Source organism: Tachysurus fulvidraco, chromosome 3 (assembly GCF_022655615.1).
Source record: "Tachysurus fulvidraco isolate hzauxx_2018 chromosome 3, HZAU_PFXX_2.0, whole genome shotgun sequence".
Taxonomy (NCBI): Eukaryota; Metazoa; Chordata; class Actinopteri; order Siluriformes; family Bagridae; genus Tachysurus; species Tachysurus fulvidraco.
The window spans coordinates 27,017,973-27,040,677 of NC_062520.1; the positions used below are offsets into that span (position 1 = coordinate 27,017,973).

The following is a 22,705-nucleotide window of genomic DNA, read 5'->3' on the forward strand; positions in this document are numbered from 1 at the left end:
TAATGTTATATATGTTTATTTAATAAAAAAATGACGGATATGGATAGCAAAAAATATTTACAGGCTTTGCATTACTTAACATGCCTTAATTGTAAAGGGAATAATAAGCAGAAATAAATAGGGTTACAGTAAAAGGCACATAAGAATTACATGAGAAAAAAGAAAAAAACAAAACAAAATAAAACGATAACCTCACACAACCATTTCTGTGTCCTGTGATTTTACAACAGTGAATTGAAGTATTTAGTTATGCATAAATGCAAAAATAAAAAAATAAAAAATCTTTCCTAATATATTGATCTAAATATTAAAAGCATGGCTTTCTTATAAAGCTAAGAAATGTTCTGCACTGTACAAAAGCACATCTTATAAAAGGTTGCTATGAAAAGCAAAAAATACAGCAACGGCGTAGCATGGCACAATATATACTGCTTTTGGGCAACACATGGCAACATCTACTATCTCTGAAATGATTGACAGAAATGAGCAAGAAACTACACACAATGACAACGAAAAAGAATTTCTATCAATCGTTTACATCATGGTCTATTTTAATGCAGTTTATCTGGTATCCTGAGAAATATTTTGTCAAAGTGAACTGTGAGCTACAGTATTAATGTAGTGTATTGCACAAAAGTCACAGTATTTTTAGTGCAGCTTAGCTCTTTGGGTTCAACTATTCACCTGCATAAAAGCAAAGAATAAAGGCGATAGACCAACATACCTGAGAGAACAATTATTTTAGGAATGTCTTTTTCTAAATATCTAGTTATGTCATAGTCATTAATAGCCAACCTGATTTGTCAGAATTTGATAAGCAAATAAAAAGAGCCTTGTGCTTTACAGAATTGCATTAGAATTACGATTTGTGCACCGTACTGCATATTATCAGTATCATATTTCTATATTGTTTATGTTAAAAACCTGTATTTTAAACTAGGTTATTCCTACTATATTACTATATTACTATATTATTTTCTAATATAAATTGGGACATTCGTTGAAGAGTAACAAACAGAACGTGAGAGTTAAAACCAGTTCAATTGGAAAGAAGCTTAGCAAAGTATACTTAGTTGTACTTAATTTCCAAGTGCCATCTACCCTTTGACTGCCCCCCAGGGTTGCAGACTGGCATGAGGCATGATGAACTGTGGTATAGGTTTCTGGAAAACGTAGTAGCCGAGAACAGGAGCAGGTGGGGGAGTGCACACGGTCGTGAGCAACACTGGCCTCTTCTTCTTATACGGAGACCACAATGTTGTTGGGTGGTAAAAGTATTGAAGTCCTGCAGGCTGTAGTAAAGATTACGCAATTAACAAATGCTACTAATAATTAAAAATTACATTCAAAGCAATATAGAGGAAAAATATAAATCGATTTAAATAAATTATTTAGAAAATTAATGGAATATATCCATAATCATGAAATAGCTCAAAATAAACCTCTAGGATCATACATAGTACAATGCCCAAACATGACATTCATATACTGTACATGAACTGATATGCAGTCTTTAAATACAGTATAGACTCATTTCTTTTCACAAAATAAATTTGCTATTATAATACTACTACTAATAATAATTGCATGGAAAATAGGGATGAATTATTTCTTTTTTTCTATTTATATACAGATAAGTCAGAAGATCTTTGGGTCTAGTGGCTACAGTACTTACTTGAGACATGGAGATTTTCTGTGGCTTTGGCTCCCTCACCCTGGGCCTCATAGCAATTACAAACGGCTTTTCATCACCCCTTTCCTCATTTTTCACTTTCTCTTTCATGTCCCCCACCTCTTCTTCCTTACTCTCCTCCTCTGCATCACTGGAGTCTTCTGAGCCACAATCGGAGGAGGTTGCCGAGTGATAGTCTGAGGTCTCCACGTTCACAGAATCTGAGCTTTCACAATGCAAGTCAGACTGCTTATCTTGTAGCTCATGTTTCCTCTCTTCCTCATTGAAACGAGCAACTGTGAAATGTCTGCAATTTTCACCTGACCTGTTGGAGATCAAAACATGTGGTCAGGGTCTAAAAACAGGAAATTAAACCATGCACAATGTTCAAAAATATGTAATAATGTAAATGTAATAACGCCTTAAACCCAAATAGCGTAGCTCGGGTTTATTCTGACCCACAGCCATACAGTCAGCTCCAGAGTTATGGAAACTCCCATAATATAAATATGAGATCATTAAGCATCTTTGGTACTTTGTATTTAGTACTTTTTGTGCAACCTCCCTCTGTCAACATAACACTACACACAACATACACAAAGCAAGACATCTTAGATCACTCCTCAATACATAATCTCTCTCCTGATTAGGTTTTCTGGGAACTACACAGGTTTTCGTCAGGCATGTGGTCTGGGAATGGGATGACCATGTGACCATGTGAACAGCTTGATTCTGTATTCACTGTTGTGGAAATGGGCATACTGTATGTTTTGTATCACTGGTCTACCTATCTATCTACAAAATAATCACCTGTTCTTGACAGCAGTAGTCTGATTTTTTAAAAATAGAAAACCCACCTTTAGTTTTTGTTTTCAGATGCTCTCCTTGTATATATGAATATAGAGCCTAGTTCCAGACAAAGTTCCTGTGGTATTTAAATGTATTAGCTAAAGTTTTATTTGTTTGGTAATTTTCTGCACCAGTGCAAACAAGGACTTGCCTTCAAGAAGTTTTTCAAGTATTAACTAAATTACCTAGCATATTCGAAGTCTTTAGGACTGAGTACACTTACCGTGCAGACACCTCAAGTGGGTCAATCCATAATGTTATCTCACGGGGAAGACCCAGCTCTGATGGCCTTAGCTTGCTTTTCTCACAGGCTTGTAGCACAGAGTCATCACATGGTGTGCTATTGTTTATCCTGATGCATCTGGGGAGGGGCAAATGGTGTTTAGACTAAAATCATGTCCTACAATAAGCCTAATGTGTTGCTATAACTAGGGTTGGATCCCATTCTGATCAGTAAAGTAAAGAAGAAAAGCTGTATGCTCTAGTTATATTCAGGTTTGTTTACTGTACCTGTAGGCCTGGCCTTTGTTAGGGTTTTCTGGGTACCAATGGTTGAGGTACTTCTCACACAATAACTCCTGCAGTTTTGCAGCGAACACTTTAGCCTTATCTTCATCAACATGTCCTCGCTCCAAGGCCAAGCGTTTTAGGAAGTTCACAGCAGCATAAACTTCTCTCTTCATCTCCTTGCTGCCTTAAGGGAATTAAATATTTAAATACGGTTATTTAAATATTTAAATACAGTTCATGACAGTTCCTGTTTCAACTCTAAAATACTTTCTTGTTATGTATGACCGGAGTACTTGGATTTTACATGCCATTTTATTTACACCATAGGGCCATTGAAACCTTAAACTGTTATACAAACCAAAGACATTTATAACTTTATAACATTTATAGATTGTGTTTAGGTAATAAAGAACACATGTTATTTAAGTGAGAAGAAACTTGTCTTATGCTGATATTTAACTTCTGTGTATACATTAATACTGGAATCTTCTTTACTGAAAACATGTTCTGTTCCTTAACCCAAAGATTTGCTACAAAATGGGAGTGCATATTGCAGAGTTTGCATAAAGAGTAAATGAGATGCAAATAAATTTAGCACAAAGTCTGGAAATCATAAGAACAAATATATACACAGAAGACACATCATATGCTAGGATTACATGTGATATTACTCTAAGTTCAGACAATTATCGGTTCTCTGCCATTCGGCATGCATGCTATCATGGCTACGGTTATTATGTACAGTACACAGGTTGATAATGTGTTCAGTGTTCAGTATTCAGTGTTCATGAATCTAAGACACAACGAGCAACAAAAGTTTGCTGTCTTTGTTAATTAGCAGGTAGTGTGTCATATAAGAAGTAAAGCAACTACATTACTCAACACACTCCTCTGATACATAGAGGGATGTGCGACTTGTCACACACCTAGCAGGAGTACAGTGAGAGAAGCCTGGATGGAGAAGATTTCATTCAGAAAATGTTAATTTTTCTTTTAATCGTTCATTTTTTTCATTGAAGAAGAACAATAAAAAGGCATACTCTGTAGAATAGATTAATTTTTGTCATGCGTTTCTGAAGTTAGTCACAAAATCAATATATTGTTATATTTTGTGACTAACTTCAGAAATGCACAACAAAAATTCATTTATTCTACAGAGTATGCCTGAACAGTCATTTTATGACTGGGACCTTTACAGCTTTTAAAGTCAGTTAATAATATGATGCCAACCATGGCATGCCTCAGTGGCACACCCATATGAATTTCTTTCTGTTTAAAAGCAAATGGTATTATGCAACAGTTTGCAACACCCCATCAGTCCAGACTGCGCTAATATATCTTAAGTAATGACAAAGCCTTCTTGTATTTACAAAACATTATTTCATGTAAATATAGCAATATGACCTTCTGGCATATCTGTCCACAAATCAATCTGGAATTTCCTACTGCAACTAAACACACCTGTTTTAACAGACTGAGACTGTTATAAACTAAGTAGAGGTTTACTATACTAATTCACATACGTTTAGGACAAAACTGAAAGTAAATTAATTCTTTAAAAATATTTTTTTTGAGTTACTATGTTAATATAAATTTTGACAAAGTTTTTAAAACAACAACAACAACAACAACAAAAACCTTCATTTTAAAGATAGGTGATTGCAGAATAAAGTTAACATTAAGATTTATTTAATAGATTTAGTAAAGCGCTTTGGTGAAATATGGTACAGTAATATTGTGATAGAATATTGACAAAACAAACTTAATATCCTGAGTGAGAAACAGTTTGTTCTCGGTGTTATCTAAACTAATGCTTACACTGTAGCAGCTCTGCTTACATCAGTCTGAGGTCATGATAATCCAGACAGTGTTGATCAACTCACTAATGTAATGGCTTGGCCAACTAGATGTGTAAAAGTAAACTAAAACTGAGAAATCCTGAAGAAACATATGAAAAATTAGAGTAAAGACATAAGAGCTTATATATTCTTATCAATTCACTTGAACAAAATGAAACAAAATTCCATGCTTCCTATTCATTTTTAGTGGGTTTGTTGTACAAGGACAAGAACAGCCTTGAAGTATGGACGCAGTTTGTCAGAGAAACCCTTTGAATGCCACCATAATGACTCACATTCTCTGATTAGCACAAATAAAGACCAAAAAGAAAAAACTTAACATTTTAAAATGTATGCTCATTTATTAACCAGGTTTTCCCTAATGGACTGAGTTTTAAATCAAGGAATTTCAAGGAATTGCAAGACATATATTTTTATTTTTATATTTTTTCATATATACCAATTGAATTTATTTTATTTTTTTATTTCAACTTAATTTCATTCTATACATTATTAAATATAAGTTAATATCACCACTTGTGACACACAAGCTACAAGGCTTGTCTTTGTCATCCCACATCACGTGGCTGAAACTCTGAAAACGTGACTCAAATGATTTCCAAAGATTTCTATAAATGCTTCTTGAAGCATAAAACCCTCACATTATAAACAGCTAATTAACACAGAAAAAGCCTTATGTAATGTTATCTTTGTATAATGCTCTCATATCTCCAACAGGCTTCTGTAATTGTCTCCCTGTTCAGTCTATTGTTATATTGACACTACACGTGTATATACAAGCATTTCATATTTCTAACAATCCATATAGTTTAAAAAAAGTGTACAAAAAAAATCCATGTTTTTAAATTATACCACACTTAATAATTTCTATATAATTTTTCTCGATTAGGTTTATTTCTAATCATGTATCTAAGATCCCCATATATATATATATATATATATATATATATATATATATATATATATATATATATATATATATATTTGTAGTCTTTTATACACACACACACACACACATATATATATATTTATATATATAAAAGACTACAAACGATATAAAAGATTTCTGAACTAATCTACAGATTATTCTACTTTCTTTCAGGCTTTTTACAATATTTCACAATTTGCGTTCATTTATTTATTACTTTCTCTATGACTTATTTAACTTTATACTCACCTTGCATCTGTTAACCAAAGGATCTTTAGTGAAAATATTGTATCTCAAAATAGATGCTGATGATCCAGATCGCTAAAATCTTTATTATTTGCTGTTACTTTACGTTACTTCCTTAATAACGTGTACTACAGATGCCCACGTTTCTTACTCGCTTTGTGTTCAACCAAGGCTTTCCCATAAAAAAAAAAAAAAAAACAGACGGGGTGCGTCTACAATCAGATATTATTTTTCTGAACAGTGTGTCAGAAGTGTACGCCTCCACTTGCATTACACCGGTTTGACACTACTTAGCACACTAGAATGCGATTTGGAACGTACACGTGACTCACTTCCTTGTTCGGGTTTCTGAGCAATGCCGGTTATTTCCCACCCACAAAAAATACACATCACCAGAATGACGAATTGATGATGCATCGGAAACGAACCAAATATAGGCAGTGAAGGAAGCTTTGTAAACAAAAAGTAAGTTTTTGAATCAGACAAAACAAAACAAAACAAAACAAAACAAAACATATCTTTGTGTTTTTTTAAAAGAAGATAAAATACTGTTTAAAATATTTACATTCTTAACCACTTATTAAAAAACAGATGCTTATAACATGTAATAAACCAACAATCAAGATTTCATTACACTACACTGAAATTTCAATCAAATTAAGGGAAGTAGTGATGCGACAAAATGTGGTTCCATTGCTACCGATTACGATTTATGAGGTTTATAAAGGAAATTAGGAAATTAGGAAATTAGGCCATCTTCTTGCTCATGTGTAGAGAGTGTGCACTTTTTAGGACTTGTTAGAATGGGGACTCTGACCATCCTGTGGCTACACTGCCCCTGATACAGCAAGATGCAATACATTGTGTTCAGACACATTTCTATCATAATCAGCTTTATTTTTTTCATTTGTGGTACAGTAGCTCTTCTGTGGTCTTATCTTATCCCTTGCATAAGATGTCATTGTAACAAGATAATCAATGTTATTCCCTTGACCTATCAGGGGTTCAAATGCTATCTGCCATTTGGTGTACAGTATATTGTACTCTTACATGCATTGACTTAAATAACTAGATTTTTAAATATATACATGAAAGACATGAACCACTAACCTTGCAAGACCTGAAACCCAGGCGTGGGATCCAGGTCCAAGTAGAACCTGATAAAAGTGTGTGGAGAGGACCAGCCTGCCACAGTACAGATTAGATTAGATTAGATTAGATTCGATTCGACTTTATTTTCATTAAAAATGTACACGTACAAGGCAACCAGAAGTGAAATAAGCAGCAAGTGCAAGATGTACAGTGTCCAGTGTGTGAGCTGCAGGATGTTTAGTAATTCTTCCTCTGTCATTTGTTTTACATTTACTTGTGATAAGTGTATTTTAGTTAGCTCTCTGACACAGCTTTAGAGCTTTAGAGCTTTTTAGCTTTAGAGGTGCTAGAAATACAAGAGAGGATTAGCGATAGGGATAGTACAGTAATGTTGTTTCTGTAGGGGAAAATCTGGATGCCTCTGAAAATCCAAGCCTCTCAGCTTCACATGTCTAACAGGTTTGCTCTCCTCAGTGAAGCACCCACTGAGAAACCTGAAAGAGCTCTGCTTATAGGAGACTCCATGTTAAGGCATGTGAAATTACCTAGGCCTTTAGAGGCTCCTGCAGCACTGGTTAGGTGTATTCTGAGAGCCAGGGCGCAGGACATTGTAGGTAATCTTAGGGTTTTAGGCAAGCACAGGTACTCAATGGTAGTTTTCCATGTAGGAGCTAATGATATACACCATCATCAGTCATAGATTACTAAGAGTAATATTTTAGAGGTGTGTAAATTAGTGTGTAAAAGGCTATGTCTGATGCTGTAGTATGCTCTGGCCCCATCCCAATGTGGCATGGCGATGTAGCTTATAGTAGGTTATGGTCGCTGAACTGCTGGATGTCCAGGTGGTGCTCCAAAAACAATGTGGGCCTCATTAATAATTTTAGCACTTTTGAGGGCAAGGCATTCCTGTGTCCATCCCACTCGAAAAGGTGCTGCTCTCATTTCTTGCAACGTAGCACATAGTTTAAGAACAGGTCTAGTTAATCTGTGACAATCGGAAGCCAGGGCCAGGGAGCAGACAAGCAGGCTAATCCGACCATCTGCTAGCTGCACTGAGTTGTCACACAGGGTTCACAATATAGAGACTGTGTCTGTTTCCCAAGTTAAACAAAAAACTATAAACACTCAGAAAATTTGTTTTATTAACCTTATTAGCATAAAATGAGATCATAGTGAATGCACAGCCAGCACCTTTGATCTGAATCTAGGAGTCTCTTGCATCTAAAGCTCTTATTCATAATGAAATTATTACTGATCAGACAAGAAACATGGGTCAAGCCAAACTAGTTTGTCACATTAAATGAAGCTTGTCCGCCCAGTTATAGTTATATACATCTGCCATGCCTAAGAGGTGTCAAAACGAATAACCACAAAATAGCCACAAAAATACTCTAAGTCTGCTGAGTCATTTCCTCTAATTGTTATTTGCAGACCTTCTGGACCACATTCTGAATTCCTCTGTGAATTTGCAGATTTCATTTCAAACATTTTTTTTTTTGTTTTTTTTAAGACAAAGTAGTAATTGTTGAAAACTTTAATATTCGTTTTGATAAGTTAGAAGATCCTCTGTGAACAAGAGTTGTTTCCATCTTCGATCCAGTAGGGGTTAACCAGAACGTAATAGAACCCACTCATAATGGAGGTCACATTATTGATCTTGTTATAACCCTCGGATTAAATATAGAAAATATAGTCACAGTGCCTCAATTAGAATCCATCTCAGATCATTATCTAATTTTGATTAAAATGCACTTCAGACACGATATTCGCAATTTGCCACGTCACCATGTTAAACCACTATGTTAAAGAGACTTACCGGCAGTCTCTCCCAGAATGATCATCCATGATTGGATCACCAGCTGATCCCACAGAACTTGATCAGGCGACTGAGTATTTAGAGTCAGTGTTTCAATACCCCTTAGATATTGTAGTTCCACTTAAAAGGAAAGTAATTAAAGAGAAAAAAATAGCACTCTGGTACAATGACAGCACACAAACTTTAAAACAATCAGCTAGAAATTAGAAAATAAAGGCCTTCAAACTAAATTGTCATTATTTCGATTAGTCTTCTTAACTACAAAGCTACTTTGTAGCTAGAAAGTCTTCATAGCAACAAAACATCTATTAGTGCTACTAGATTGATGTATTTCTCCATCCTAAGTGAAGATAATAATAATAATAATAATAATAATAATAATAATAATAATAATAATAATAATAACTAGAATGTACATTTCCTGAAGAAAATGTGAATGGTGCTTGCACGTGGCAAATGTCCATGTTGTGCTAACTTTTGATTTTCACGTGACATCACGTGACGTGACCAGAATACATGTGAGGCAGTGTCCCTGTTTTGATATGTCACATGTCCATGTTGTGCAAATTTTTGATTTTCACAGAGGAATTCACACAATATTTAATCTTATTAAGCTGGTGACTCACATCTGACTTAGCTGAAACATATAGCTGCGTGTCATCAGCATAACAGTGGAACCTAATACAATGTTATAGAGAGAATATGGGCCTAAAACAGAACCTTGCGGAACACAGAACCTTACCTTAGTTGTGTAGAGTAGTCACGATTTAGATCTATGAACTGATAGCGATACGTCAAATAAGACCTGAGCTAGGAGAGGGCTGTCCCTTTAACGCCAACAATATGTTCTAGCCCAGGGGTGGCCAACCCGCGGCTCCCGAGCCACATGCGGCTCTTTGCCCAGTTCCATGCGGCTCTTACGTTCATACCCAATTTTATATTTGTGTCTTTTTAATGTGCGTATTAGCTTTGCTTGAGTTAAATACGTTTTTTTCGTCAAACGCGCATGTGAGTGGGATAAAAATACCTCAAAATTTCCCAGTAGGAGCAAGATCATTTGAGTGAACAATTTGTGTCAAGTTCGCTCAAAATGGCAGGGAAAAAAGGTGATGTTCAAGTGTGCCCAGGTGTATGATGTGGCTCTTTGCGGTAACGCAGTAAAAAATGTGGCTCTTGGTCTCTGACCAGTTGGCCACCCCTGTTCTATCCTATCAAGTAAAATAGCTGGTATCAGAAGCTAAGATCAAGCTACACCAGCAAAGAGACACAACTCTGATCAGAGGCCAGTAACAGGTCATTTACAACTTTAACCAGTGCTGTCTCTGTGCTATGATGAGGCCTAAATCCTGGTCTTCTAAGATGTGTATCTCCAGGAACCTGAAGCTGTAGATACGTTCAACTGGCAACTCATTGATGTGGATAAGGGCATGCGTGCAGGCCTACCCATAACCTTTCTCTTCTGCCTCAGCAGGTTAAATCCTTGCTGCAGTGAGGGATAAGCTCTTTGAACACCACAGATTGCTGCTTTACCTCCTGGTACCTGTCAATGATTAATGGAGTCATAGAGCAGGCTCTTAGGAGAAATCGGGGCATTCAAGATTAAAGCTTTATCTTTACCTTTAATCATTGTAAAATTGTTCCACAGATGCCTCTCTGTGGCAACCAATGTAGCTATGGAATGGCCATTGGGATTTGCTTAGCTTTATTTTTTGTCTGAATTAATGTCCTTAATTAGTGTCCTTAATTAGTGGCCCAGCCATATCCTAGACTTAAACCTCATTGAACAGCTGCAGTTCACAGATGCTTGCTGTCCAATCTGATGGATTATGATCGGATCTGCCATAAAGAATTGGATAAAATGCCCAAATCTAGGCGTACAATGTTTGTAGAGATGTATTGAGGAAGACTTGTAATTACTATGAAAGAAGCTTTTACAAAGTCTTAAATAGATGGTAAAAACACATTTGATAATAAGAGATTTTAGTTTTTGATTTTTTAATTAATTTTGGAAAATCTCTAAAAACACTTTTTTTACTTTGTCATTATGGTCAATTATTTGTTGTTAAATATGTAATAAAAAACAATTATATCCACTCAAAACCACATTCACATAACAATAAATTATTTATATTTTGAATTGTTAAATTAATAAAAAATGAATAAAATAATGGCAGTTAAAAAATATTAATTCAATGTGCACCCCTGGAGTGGAAATGTGACAATCACTCACCAAGCATTCATTTAATACTCTGCTCACATTATGTCCATTCATAACTGAATTTGTCTGAATACAAATGTGTACAATTATGGTATTAATTCATCACTTATTTTGCTTAAACGGAATGTTTTTCCAGAGTAGGCCCTGACAAACGTGGCATGTAGCTTCAGTAACAGTCCATTGTGGCAAACACAATATGCCTACATACAGTATATGGCATATGGTAAGCAATAAACACACTCTATGTGATGGTTCAGTCATTAAGCAACATCGCAGAAGCCACAAGCATACTCTTTGTTGATATACAGAACAACCTCACATTTGCTTGAATATTTCTGAATTATTATGAAAACCTGAAACATCAGATAGAGAGTGCTGTTAACGTACTATATTTAGACCGATTGCAATGTTATAGCGATAGAAATGAAATAATAAACCATGCTGTTAAAATTCAACAACTGTCTTTCCCCATAGACCCACTAGAGGGTGGAAGAACACTCCAGGAATAGGACAAATTAAACATGCCCCTAAAATGATTTTTACACATTAAGGCATACAAAGACAATATTTTGTTGAAAACTTTTATCTCCCCCCCCCACCCCCCCGCCTATTAAGGTTGTCTAAAGTTACTTACATTGGGTCTGGATACCCAACCTTAATACAGGCTCAAGCTCTGGCTAGCACTCAGATTGAGTTTTGATTTGTATGAACTTTTTAGTCCATTAGTTTGCATTTGTGAAGTCATTTCTGTTTTGAAAAATTTGTGTGGAGCAATTCGGACACAAACACTAATAGTTAACTTAAACTTACCTTATATTGTATTTTTGCTAAAAGTCTGGAACACATGGACAGAACAGAAATTCTGAATTTACTCCCTTGAGATTCTTTACCAGGCCTTTATAGCAGATTTAGTTACTGCTTGTGTGTGGGTTTTTCTGCGTTCAGTTCTGTCTGCATGCTCAATTGGATTGAAGTCTTGTGACTGACTCAGCCATTTAAGAATGTCCTGTCAGAGTCTGGAGGCAATTGTGGTCAAGTGTTTAATTTAAGGATCAAACAGACAAATCCAAAATGTGGCAGGTAATTTGCACTCAATAGTTAACAATAACTGGTTTATCTAAGAATGCTTGATAGGTTAAGAATGCTTGATATTTGATATTACAAATATTAACAAATGGAGGATCAGAACACAGAACAATAAGTTTAGTAATGACAGGCAGGCACACACTGAACAGTACTTTGCACTGAACACAGAAATATAAGGGTTTAAATAATTTAAATACTCAAAGGGCTGACTGAGTACAGTTTCAAGTAATCAGCAAACATGAGGCAGACATGAGTGCAGTTGACTGTAGAGTATTACCTGAAATATATCTAAATATAACTAAAAGCTTATCTGAAATATACCTACTGTAACCCTTATATATATTTTTTCAAACAAGACACAAGAAAAGTGGTGGCTCAACTTGTTAAGGCTCTGGGTTGTTAATCGGAGGATCAGGGTTCATGGCCCAGCACAGCCAAGCTGCCACTGCTGGGCCCTTGAGCAAGGCCCTCAACCCTCCCTGCTCCAGGGGCACTGTATCATAGCTGCCCCTGCACTCCGACCCCAACCTCCTCAGTTGGGGTATGTGAAGAAAAGAATTCCACTGTGTTGTTATGTATATGTGGTGATAATAAAGGCTTCTGTTATTTATTTTTTTTTCTTATTTTTTCTTCTTCTCATTATTATAATATATGTATTTCCTTTTCTCTCTCTTCTGTTTCCATACTTCTGCAAAGTTGCTTTGAGACAATGGGAAAATGTTAAAAATGCTATACAAATAAATTGCACTGAATTGAATATAGCTTAGTTGTAGTTTAGATTCAAGGATTAAGATTGCTGTTATGCTTTGGTATGAAAAATGGACTGATGCCTGATATGCCTCATCAGATTGGCTCATCAATTGTTACCTACTGGGACCATAACAATCGCAATTTCTGAATCATTAAATGAGGTTTATTAACACCAACTACAAAAAGCAGTCAAGAACACAGTATGAACTTGGGACCTTGTAACCTAACTGTTTATTACCATGAATAGTAAAATTAGAAGTGAGATAGTATTTCAATATAAAATAAGAGAAATATGTAAAATGTATACAGAGACTAAGAATAAACTGATCAATAAAAAGAACATTTTGGAATGTGTGTTTCTGAGTGAAAGGTTTCTGAGTGGAGGTATTAAAAATGCATATTTTCTTCACCCTACAGTACTTGATATACCAGAGGCCTGCAGGGTTTTGTGCCAAAATAAATTGATATTGGGTCTAACCATGATTCTTTTTCTTGACTAGAACCATTGCCCCATCTAAAGACAAGCGCTCCCATAGCATGATGTTGGCATCAGCATGTTTCATGTTGGCTATGATGTACTTTGGATTATGGAGCCAAAATATCTTTTATCTTTAGTCTATATATAGGTCTCATCAGTCCATAATTAAGCCGATGGTTTGGGGTGACAGCTTTGAATGTTTGAGGCTCAGACAGATGAATATGAGAAATTTTTGCACATGCATGGGTGAACAGTATTTGCCATACATTCCTAAAGCTCCTTAATTGTGGCCATAGGCCGCTTAGCAACAATCAGAGTTCCAATAAGAGTTCCACTTCTCTCATTTTTTTTTTCTAAAATTCTTGAATGCATTGTCTATAATCAACTGTCTGTCTCTCTCTCACAGAACAACCTCCAAGTTCCCAACCAGTCTGGCTTTAATGCAGCTCATTCCACAGAGACAGCCCTTTTCGATTTCTCTGAGAAACTTAGAAACATGCTGCCCGATCAGCCAAACTGTCATCTGTCCTCATCCTCCTTGACCTTTCAGCAGCGTTTAATATGTTCAACCACAAGACTCTCTTGTCCACCCTCAAGAGTCTTGGGATTTGTGGATCAGCATGGAAATGGTTTGCATCCAACCTGGAAGAATGCTCATATCAGGTAACATGGAGGGGAGTGACCTCTGCTCCAAGCAGGCTCTTCACTCGTGTTCCACAGGGCTCAATACTTGGTCCTCTGCTTTTCTCCCTGTATACTTACTCTCTTGGTGAAGTTATTTCCTTACATGGGTTCTTTTACCACTGGTATGCTGATGATACACGATTTATCTTCTTTTTCCCACACTCAGATACCACAGCTTCTGACTGGATCTCAGCATGTCTGGCAGAAATATCATCATGGATGACGACTCATCAGTTAAAACTAAATCCTAGCAAAACTGAACTGCTGATCATCCCCGGTGATTCATCCCCAGGTCATGATCTTGCAATCTCCCTGCAAAATGTTCTAGTAGTCACAAAATGTTCTAATAGTCACAGCTTCCGACCTTGGGGTAACCATGGACAATCAACTGTGTTTTCATTTGATGTTGCTAATGTGACATGTTGCTCATGTTGCTAATGTGACGCGTTGCTAATGTGACATGCTCATCCTTCTCTACAGTATTTGAAGGATTCGGCCATTTTTGTCCACACAGGCTGCTCAGGTACTTGTTCAATTTCTTGTCATTTCAAAACTGGACTACTGCAATGCAATGCTGGCAGGTCTACCTATGGATGTAATTTGTCCTCTGAAAATGATCCAAAATTCAGCTGCACAGCTTGTTTTCAACCTGCCTAAGTTCTCGCATACCACTCCGTTGCTGCGATCCCTTCACTGGCTTCTGGAAGCTGCACGCATCAGATTCAAAACACGGATGCTTGCCTAAAAGCCAAAAATGGACGAGCTCCCTCTTACCTCAAAGCCCTTATCACTCCTCGCACTGCACCTCGCACCCTCAGATCTACCAGCACTGCTCGATTGCTTCCACCATCTCGCAGGGTAAGAGGTAAATACACTACAAGACTCTTTCTGTTCTGGCACCAAGGTGGTGGAATGAACTTTCCCTAGGGGTCCGGACAGCTACTCAGGAGAGTCACTGGCTATTTTCAAAAGACAGTTGAAGACCTACTTATTCATGAAACACTTCAACTAGCACTTCCTCCCTGTTTGTTGTATGTATGTATGTATGTATGTATGTATGTATGTATGTATGTATGTATGTATGTATGTATGTACTGTATTAATTAATTAATTAATTAATTAATCAATTAATTAATTAAAACATATATTTTTTAACAGCGTTTTAGACTCATGGCATATTAAGTACCTGTATGTAACCTAGTGAACCAGAGTTAATGTATCCAATGATAGAGACTTAAGCACTTTTGTACTTTGCACTGGATAAGGACGTCTGCCAAATGATGCAAATGTAAATGTGTTCGTCTTGTCTATTTGTGTATTTTGGAGGCACATTCACTTTTTGGTAACGTCACTGTGGTGCCTTGTGTTCTCCATTTGTTGACAATCAGATCAGAATCACTTTACTCATGACAGGTGTTTGATGAGTATATTTGAACATGAGGGTGAATCTGATTTGTTCATTAGTCATATTATAAAAGGGTATGAACACTTGTGCACCCATGTTTTTGCATGATTTATATCATGGTATCATTTTAACATCACAGCAACCTTCTATTTTTAACAGCCATCTGTTGACAGTTTATATCACTTTCAATAAGGTAAGGGAAATCCGAAATTTGTCAAACTATGGTCTACTGAAATATGCTTATACAATCTTTATAATCTTGTTTTAGAGTAGTTCAGCTTCATGTGTCTCAGTATTGATGGGCTGCGTATTTCTATTGACTTAAACTGGCCACTTCTGGGTTCTTGTATCAATAAAGACTGTGTGGGCGAATGCCACCCACACAGCACACTCCATCTTGAAAAACATATTGATTTCACAGTGAGATTAATGTGATCAATAAGCATGCCCTTTCAAGATCAGCAGCAGAATAAGCTGACTGTACTCTCACATATTATCTCACCTCTTACACACCTCCCTACCCACAAACATTCACCCTTTCTATCTTCTTTTTCACAAACATAAAAACACAAGCATACTCTGGAACATAGCCTCTCTCTCTCTCTCTCTCTCTCTCTCTCTCTCTCTCTCTCTCTCTCTCTCTCTCTCTCTCTCTCTCTCTCTCTCTCTCTATATATATATATATATATATATATATATATATACATACATATACATATTTCTCTCTCTCTCTCTATATATATATATATATATACATACATATAAGGTGCACACTTTGCCTGTAGGTATGTCTGCCTTTCTTTTTTATTTGCTTGCTTATACTGTATGTACAGGATCATTGGTTCTAAAGAAAATCAATACATGTTTCGATTTCCTGTGCACTTCAGGTATGTGCATCTTAGCAGCATGTGGATTAAAGTGTGATATATTCAGTTCTTTAATTGCTTTTTTACTTAATGCTTATGGTCTGGCCTGGTTTTATAATGTACTTGTTCTTAGTTTATAAATGGGTGCTTTGGACACAAAGACTTTTAAATCATTTAATGTAAAGTAACAGTAACAGATGGTATTTACATAAACATAATTGTTTGTGTATAGTGTGTTCATGTACAATACCGTAAATGCCAGTCAACCTGATCTGTCATCGATATGCCAAATTTCAAAATACTTTGTTACTCATATAATTTCTTTTTAGTTTATACATTGACAAAATTAAATTCTAACCAAGAAAAGTTTCATGATTAACTCTTTTGTTGGCACTGTATTTTTTTTTTTAAATAGCCATTACCTGCCATTAATAAAGTGCAGTTCTTTGCAGCTGTCATTTAATCAGTTTTTATTTAGCTAAATATTTAAAAATGTAACCGGTTTACTTATACACATACAAAGTATAAATTAATATCCTTTAATCTCCTAATCCTGTCTCCTGCAGAAAACATATCAACAGTTAATTTGACAGTTTTAATTTTGCCCATAAGTGAACACAAGTAATGAATTTATAGAAAATACTTGGAAAATGAATTAGAATATATGAGTGTTGAATGCTACTGAGCTATTAACATCAGTGCTACAAAAGAGTCAAAATTTGGGGTAAAAAAAAAATACAGGGTGAGTCCCCCTCTCTGATACACTCCTCCTCTTTTCCTCCCACATAGATATTTCTTCCTAAGCCACCCCCTTTCCCCCGTCCTTTCCTGCTTTCGCATTAACACCCCCTCAGCTCTATCACTCACTGGCAAGCATGCTTCTCATTCAGAGATGTGGTCTCCACTTGAATCCTCGCTTGCCTTTTCTTTTATAGTATAAATTTCCTCTCCCTCATCCCCTGTTATTTATAAAGGAAAGGAAGGAAGAAGAAGAGAGACATGTCTGCAAAGAGAGTGATGAACAGCAAGAGAGAGACAAAAAATGCGCAAGCTGTAAAGGAATACAAGAAGGGAGCAGGATCCAGTGAAGACGACTGTGATTAATAGAAGAGAGTGGAAAAATAAAGTAAGGGAGGAACACAGGATGATGGACAGCCATGCTGGAAATGAAACCACAGCTTCTCTCCTCCACTTCACGGTATTTAATGCCTTTATTGTGATATTTCTAAATTGTCATTTCTTGTAATCTTACATTTTTTATCTGCAAATATTATCTCATATATTTTTCCATGTATTTAATTTGTGCATGTAAGTGCACATTTTCCTTGTAGTGCTATGATAAAGAGGCCATCCATGTGGGTAGTTAGTAATTTTTCTTCTTTTTCCAACCATCACATTTCATCCATACTCATATATTGTAAGGAGTAATCAGTCAACCAATGCTTTCTTGCTATTGCACATGATTGCTTTTCATGTGCTCATGTAACTTCAGCATTACCCAAATCGAAGATGGCCTGTTAAAGGGGATGTAACCTAAATATCTAGAGCTTACTTGCAGACCCACATGCCACATGTTTTTTTACACTGTGCATTTATGTGCAGAGATTGATGCTTCCATGGGCAAACTGTAGCTTGTTATCACTGGTGCTTCATTTTAGTACATTTTTTGTGTGTGTGCAGTATGTTCATTGTATTCCACCTCCTCCCTTACTCCTATCATGATCCTCCAGTATCCATGTTTCTGTGTCTTCAAAATGTCATGTCTAACCACACTGCATGTTTGTAGTTAGGATTTGAAATAAACAGTGTGTAATCATAATAATTTTATGGTGTTTTTTGAAGTGAAAATTCCAAAGGAATCGGTGGTGTTTTCTTCCAGCTCCTTCCATCCTTTTCTCCATTTGTATGTCTTCTGTTTCCCCAGGCCACCACATTGCCCATGTTGAGCAATCACTGAAATTGCATTTAATGCTTCTATATTTCAATATACTGCAAGCTACTATACTTCTACATACTACACAACATCTGCATACTACCTTGTTATGCCTGAAGAAATTACTGTGCTATGCTGTGTTACAGTATGCTACAGTAATCATAAAACCCTACAGACCCAAACAGTGGTATTGTATCTACATGCAATGGCTTCAACTTTGTTGTGTTATGAAAAATTCTCTTGATAATGTTTCTGTTGTGTGGTATTTTATATGCATGTTTGGTTTACTGTCTTACTAAAGGAAGCTTTTGCATTTCCTTAAAAATTCAAGCTTTAGGTCTGTTGAACTAACCACAAAACCACTAAGTTAATCTATATATTTGTGTCTTCTTCTTTATTTGTATTCTATATTCTTACAGTACTGTAATACAATACCATACATTTCACTGCAGTGCACTATGTATATGTATATATTCATTCATTTTCTACCACTTATCCGAACTACCTCGGGTCACGGGAGCCTGTGCCTGGCTCAGGCGTTATCGGGCATCAAGGCAGGATACACCCTGGACAGAGAGTATATATATCATTTATTCCAGACAACACTTTTTAAACTTTTTAAACAATTTAAAAAGGAAATATTTAATTCTGTCTAAGCAGAATTCCATAGAGACTTTTCTGAATGATATTATTAAATATTTATAATATATAGTAATTATGGGCAATGGAACAAGGTATGCTTTTAAAGCCTGCAGCTTTATTAAAATTACGTAGCAATGGCTATGATTATATATAGAACATAATGTACAGTATACAGGGAAGTGAAGGCTGTACAAGGCTATTTGGTTTTTTCTTGGAAATCTGACAGTACATGACCGCGCTTGATACTCTTATGCTGTCATGGTTTAAAGTGCTTAATATTTAGAGTATAGTTCCTGATTTGAACCAGCACCTAAGGAACAAATCAAAGAAGAAAAAAATAACAGGAATATCATACACAATGCATTCAATGCTAGACAATGGATAATACAAAGTCTGTTTAAAGCATTTGTGTGTATGACTGAAGGCAGGTGAGTCAGTTACCAAGTCTGGTGATTATGATCTGATGAATGTATGATGTGCTTGAACATATGATGTGGTTAGTAGTTTGGTACAGTAAGCTGTTTGGAGTCCAATATGGAGGTGTCATGTTGAAGGGCAGACTTCTGGGAGTTTGGGTTCTGTTGATTGACGAAATTACATTATTAAATACCAGGAAATGTGGTATTTAATTTGCTTCATTACTTAGCAGCCCCACATACAAAAGAGAACTTGAGATGATTCATAAATAATGGTGATAAACAAGACATTATCATCTGCAAGATATTTGTGTTATTAAATATAATGTCGTTTTCTTTTGTTCTGTACAGTAAGACCTTTCTAGTTTATAGAATGACTATTATTATTATTATTATTATTATTATTATTATTATTATTATTATTATTATTATTGTTGTTGTTGTTGTTGTTGTTGTTGTTGTATCCTTTCGGATATTTACAGATGTCTGTATGAATGTACATAAGCAGATTTTTGGCCAGAAAATCTATACAGCTGATAGCATAGCATGTGTAAAGTAGCACTATATTTGCATAATTGTCTAGAGTCAAGTCTTGTGATGCTTTGGGTGTGTATATGTGTCAGCATGCAGTGGTATTGTGGGGGTTAACGTGATGGAATGTGTTTTAGGTGACCAGAGAGAATTCCTCACCTCATTATTAATAGATCACATCTCTGCCTTTGTTTTTACATCTTTGGTCTGTTTTTAACTTCATCATCCCAGTCCCATTTTTGTATTCTTTCTTCCTCTCTTAGGTCTAAAAGCTTGAGTATTTGGAGGATAGACCATTGAAAGGGAAGAGAGAATGTGTCATTGCTCATGTTGCCACATAGCGGGTATTAATTTATGGTGCTTTTGTGTAACATTGCTTTTGTTGAAACATTTTTTTTTTTGTTTCAACTTATAGGAAAAGTTCATTTATTTCAGTAATTTAGCTTAAATAGTGAAACTCGTGTATTATATAAATTCAGTACATACAGACCAAGTAGATTAAGTCTTTGGTACTTTTATTTGTGATGATTTTGACTCACATTTAACAAAAACTAAAAAAATTAAAAATGGTGACCTGCAAATCAGCTAATCAAGGAGTTGGGTTCCGCTGTGCGTGGAGTCGAGTCCAACTATCTTTAGTCAGTATCTCTGAGCCTCTCGCACCTGCCGAGGCCCCTGCCTTTGACTGCCACCCAATCCACAATGCACCGGCCCCTTACGGTTCCACCTGCAGGTGGTGGGCCCACGGGAGATCTGCCCCACGTCGCTCCTTTGGGCTGAGCCCGGCCGGGCCCGTGGGGTAAGACCCGGCCACCAGGCGCTCGCATGCGAGCCCCAACCCCGGGCCTGGCCCCGGTTGCACCATACCGGGCGACGTCACGGACCTTGGTATTGACTTCTTCATAAGGGGCTTTTTGAACCGCTCTTTGTCTGGCCTGTCACCCAGGACCTGGTTGCCTTGGGAGACCCTACCAGGGGCAGAAAGCCCCAGACAACATAGCTCCTAGGATCATTCAGGCACGCAAACCCCTCCACCACAATAAGGTGGCGGTTCAAGGAGGGGCCAGAGATGATATCCAAATAATATATTAGCGGTATATATAGTCTGTCATCCTCAAATAGAAGAGACAGGAACAAAAAGTTGAAGATGATACGCAGTGTGTTATTTGAGACAGCTTCAATGTCTGCCAGGTACATCCTTTGGAAACTGGAGAGCATATGTTTACATCTCACGTTATGTACCTGGAGATCGATGACCAGTCTTGGATGTCTAAGGGTATGTCTGACACTGACAAATTGTTACTATGTGACTAAAAGCTTTAGTGGTTTAAACTCCATATAAATTTTGAGAAATTCTCCCCGAGAAAAACAAAGCAAAAGAGGAAAAAGAATGCATGTTTGAGAGTGTGTTAAAGCTGTAAACTTATCCAGTAATCCAGGCTGATGACGCTATGCACATAAAAATGTAATGTGAATAGATTGAAAATAGAAGATACAATTATGCTGGTTTGTAAATTATCTGACACCCTGACAATGATTATACTGTGCCATATTTGCTATAGTAAATTATGCTCACAGAAAGAGATGAGGTAACAGAAATCTTGAAGACAGAAAATTAATGAGGTTGTAAACTTAGATGAGGAATGTAATTAGTTGCAGTTTGAAAAATGTTTGTAAATGTCAGTAAAAAATTTGCTTTACCAAGTTTTTATCATGATAAAGCCTAGTAACAGCACATTGAAGACAGGGCTTTGGATCAACAGATTGCCCCAAATCATATGTACTGGTACAACATTCCTGCTGGGTTTGGTTTCATAAATTCGATGCAGTTTGGGGATATCACATCTGTACAGAACACAGAGGCTGTTTAATGCCAAAAAGAGCATGATAGAAAGCAGCATTTAATAAAACTGCCAGAGTATCTCAAGGTCATTCCTGAATTGTGGGATGAATCATCCTTTGCAATTCGAGCTATGACTCTTGTTAACAGCAAAAACTGACTACTGAGCATATTGTATATTTGTATATTTAAATGTTCACCATTGGCCAAATCCAAACATAAGGATCCATTTGGCAGATGTGCAAGACCCAGGCCATCTGGCTATGCTGATTGCAGAAGTGAAAAACAGGCAATAGACACAGTATATAAAAAGTCTGACTATTTACAAAAGGTTTTTAATTCACTGTCTCATTATGAGAGATTTAAACATCTTATTAAAATTCAAGGTTGATGTGATTGGTGAACAAACATGACAGATTTGCAACCATAGCTGTAAAGGATGCATATTTACACATTCCAAATGCTGCTACCAACATGATTAGCAAAATTGATGATTGTATATCTTTTTTCCTGCTGTGTTTTGGATGACACTGCAGAACATTCATTATACTATTCACCCAGTTTTGCTGATAGCTTTATTATGGCCAACCAAACCATGGCTCTATATTATATTCTACTAAATATTATATATTACATAATATTTTAGTTTTGGTTAGCAAACATGAAGATCCAAGTGTATCCAACATGAAGATCCAAGTGCATGAAATCTGTTTTAAACAGCAATGCAAAATCTAAAATGAAAAGGCTTGTAATACAGATATGAAGAGAACTTGCAAAAGATTATAAATTAATATAGAATGAATGACATGCCAGTATGGATGCATTTTGCAAGTTTTTTTAGAAAATAGCCTGGAAAACAATTCAATATATCAGCCTTGTTC

The 22,705-nt window shown here is 36.2% G+C and overlaps 1 protein-coding gene and 2 long non-coding RNA genes across 4 annotated transcripts in view; 1 reads left to right on the plus strand and 2 right to left on the minus strand.

Moving 5' to 3' along the window:
- On the minus strand, positions 1–6,245 carry si:dkey-79d12.5 (protein BTG3). Of its 2 annotated transcripts, none has more exons than XM_027153669.2 (5): positions 6,068–6,245; positions 3,032–3,211; positions 2,745–2,882; positions 1,676–1,997; positions 1–1,292 (listed from the first exon to the last, which is right to left on the minus strand). In XM_027153669.2, exons 2-5 carry the CDS (start codon positions 3,202–3,204, stop codon positions 1,098–1,100), a joined length of 828 nt encoding a protein of 275 aa, XP_027009470.1. In that variant the 5' UTR covers positions 3,205–3,211; positions 6,068–6,245; the 3' UTR covers positions 1–1,097. The 2 variants fall into 2 exon arrangements, with proteins under 2 accessions (XP_027009470.1, XP_027009463.1); XM_027153662.2 differs by having other exon boundaries at positions 3,032–3,215.
- A 10,969-nt stretch (positions 6,246–17,214) lies between these two features.
- The window catches only part of LOC125140807, a 15,682-nt gene continuing 10,191 nt past the window's right edge, over positions 17,215–22,705 (plus strand). The window contains exon 1 of the long non-coding RNA XR_007140059.1: positions 17,215–17,660. This is a non-coding gene — a long non-coding RNA (uncharacterized LOC125140807). The remainder of the gene's footprint in view (positions 17,661–22,705) is intronic.
- LOC113643818 overlaps positions 18,102–22,705 on the minus strand; it is a 7,690-nt gene continuing 3,086 nt past the window's right edge. Inside the window, exons 2-3 of the long non-coding RNA XR_003440876.2 lie at positions 19,479–19,615; positions 18,102–19,347 (exon numbers count right to left, since the gene is read on the minus strand). This is a non-coding gene — a long non-coding RNA (uncharacterized LOC113643818). The remainder of the gene's footprint in view (positions 19,348–19,478; positions 19,616–22,705) is intronic.

Bases quoted from the DNA above. Each gene is read 5' to 3' on its own strand.
- si:dkey-79d12.5 (XM_027153662.2), bottom strand. The intron at 2,883-3,031 runs GTACAGTAAACA...GCCCCTCCCCAG, and splicing joins AACAAAGGCCAGGCCTACAG to ATGCATCAGGATAAACAATA. The intron at 1,293-1,675 runs GTAAGTACTGTA...TCTTTACTACAG, and splicing joins AGAAAATCTCCATGTCTCAA to CCTGCAGGACTTCAATACTT.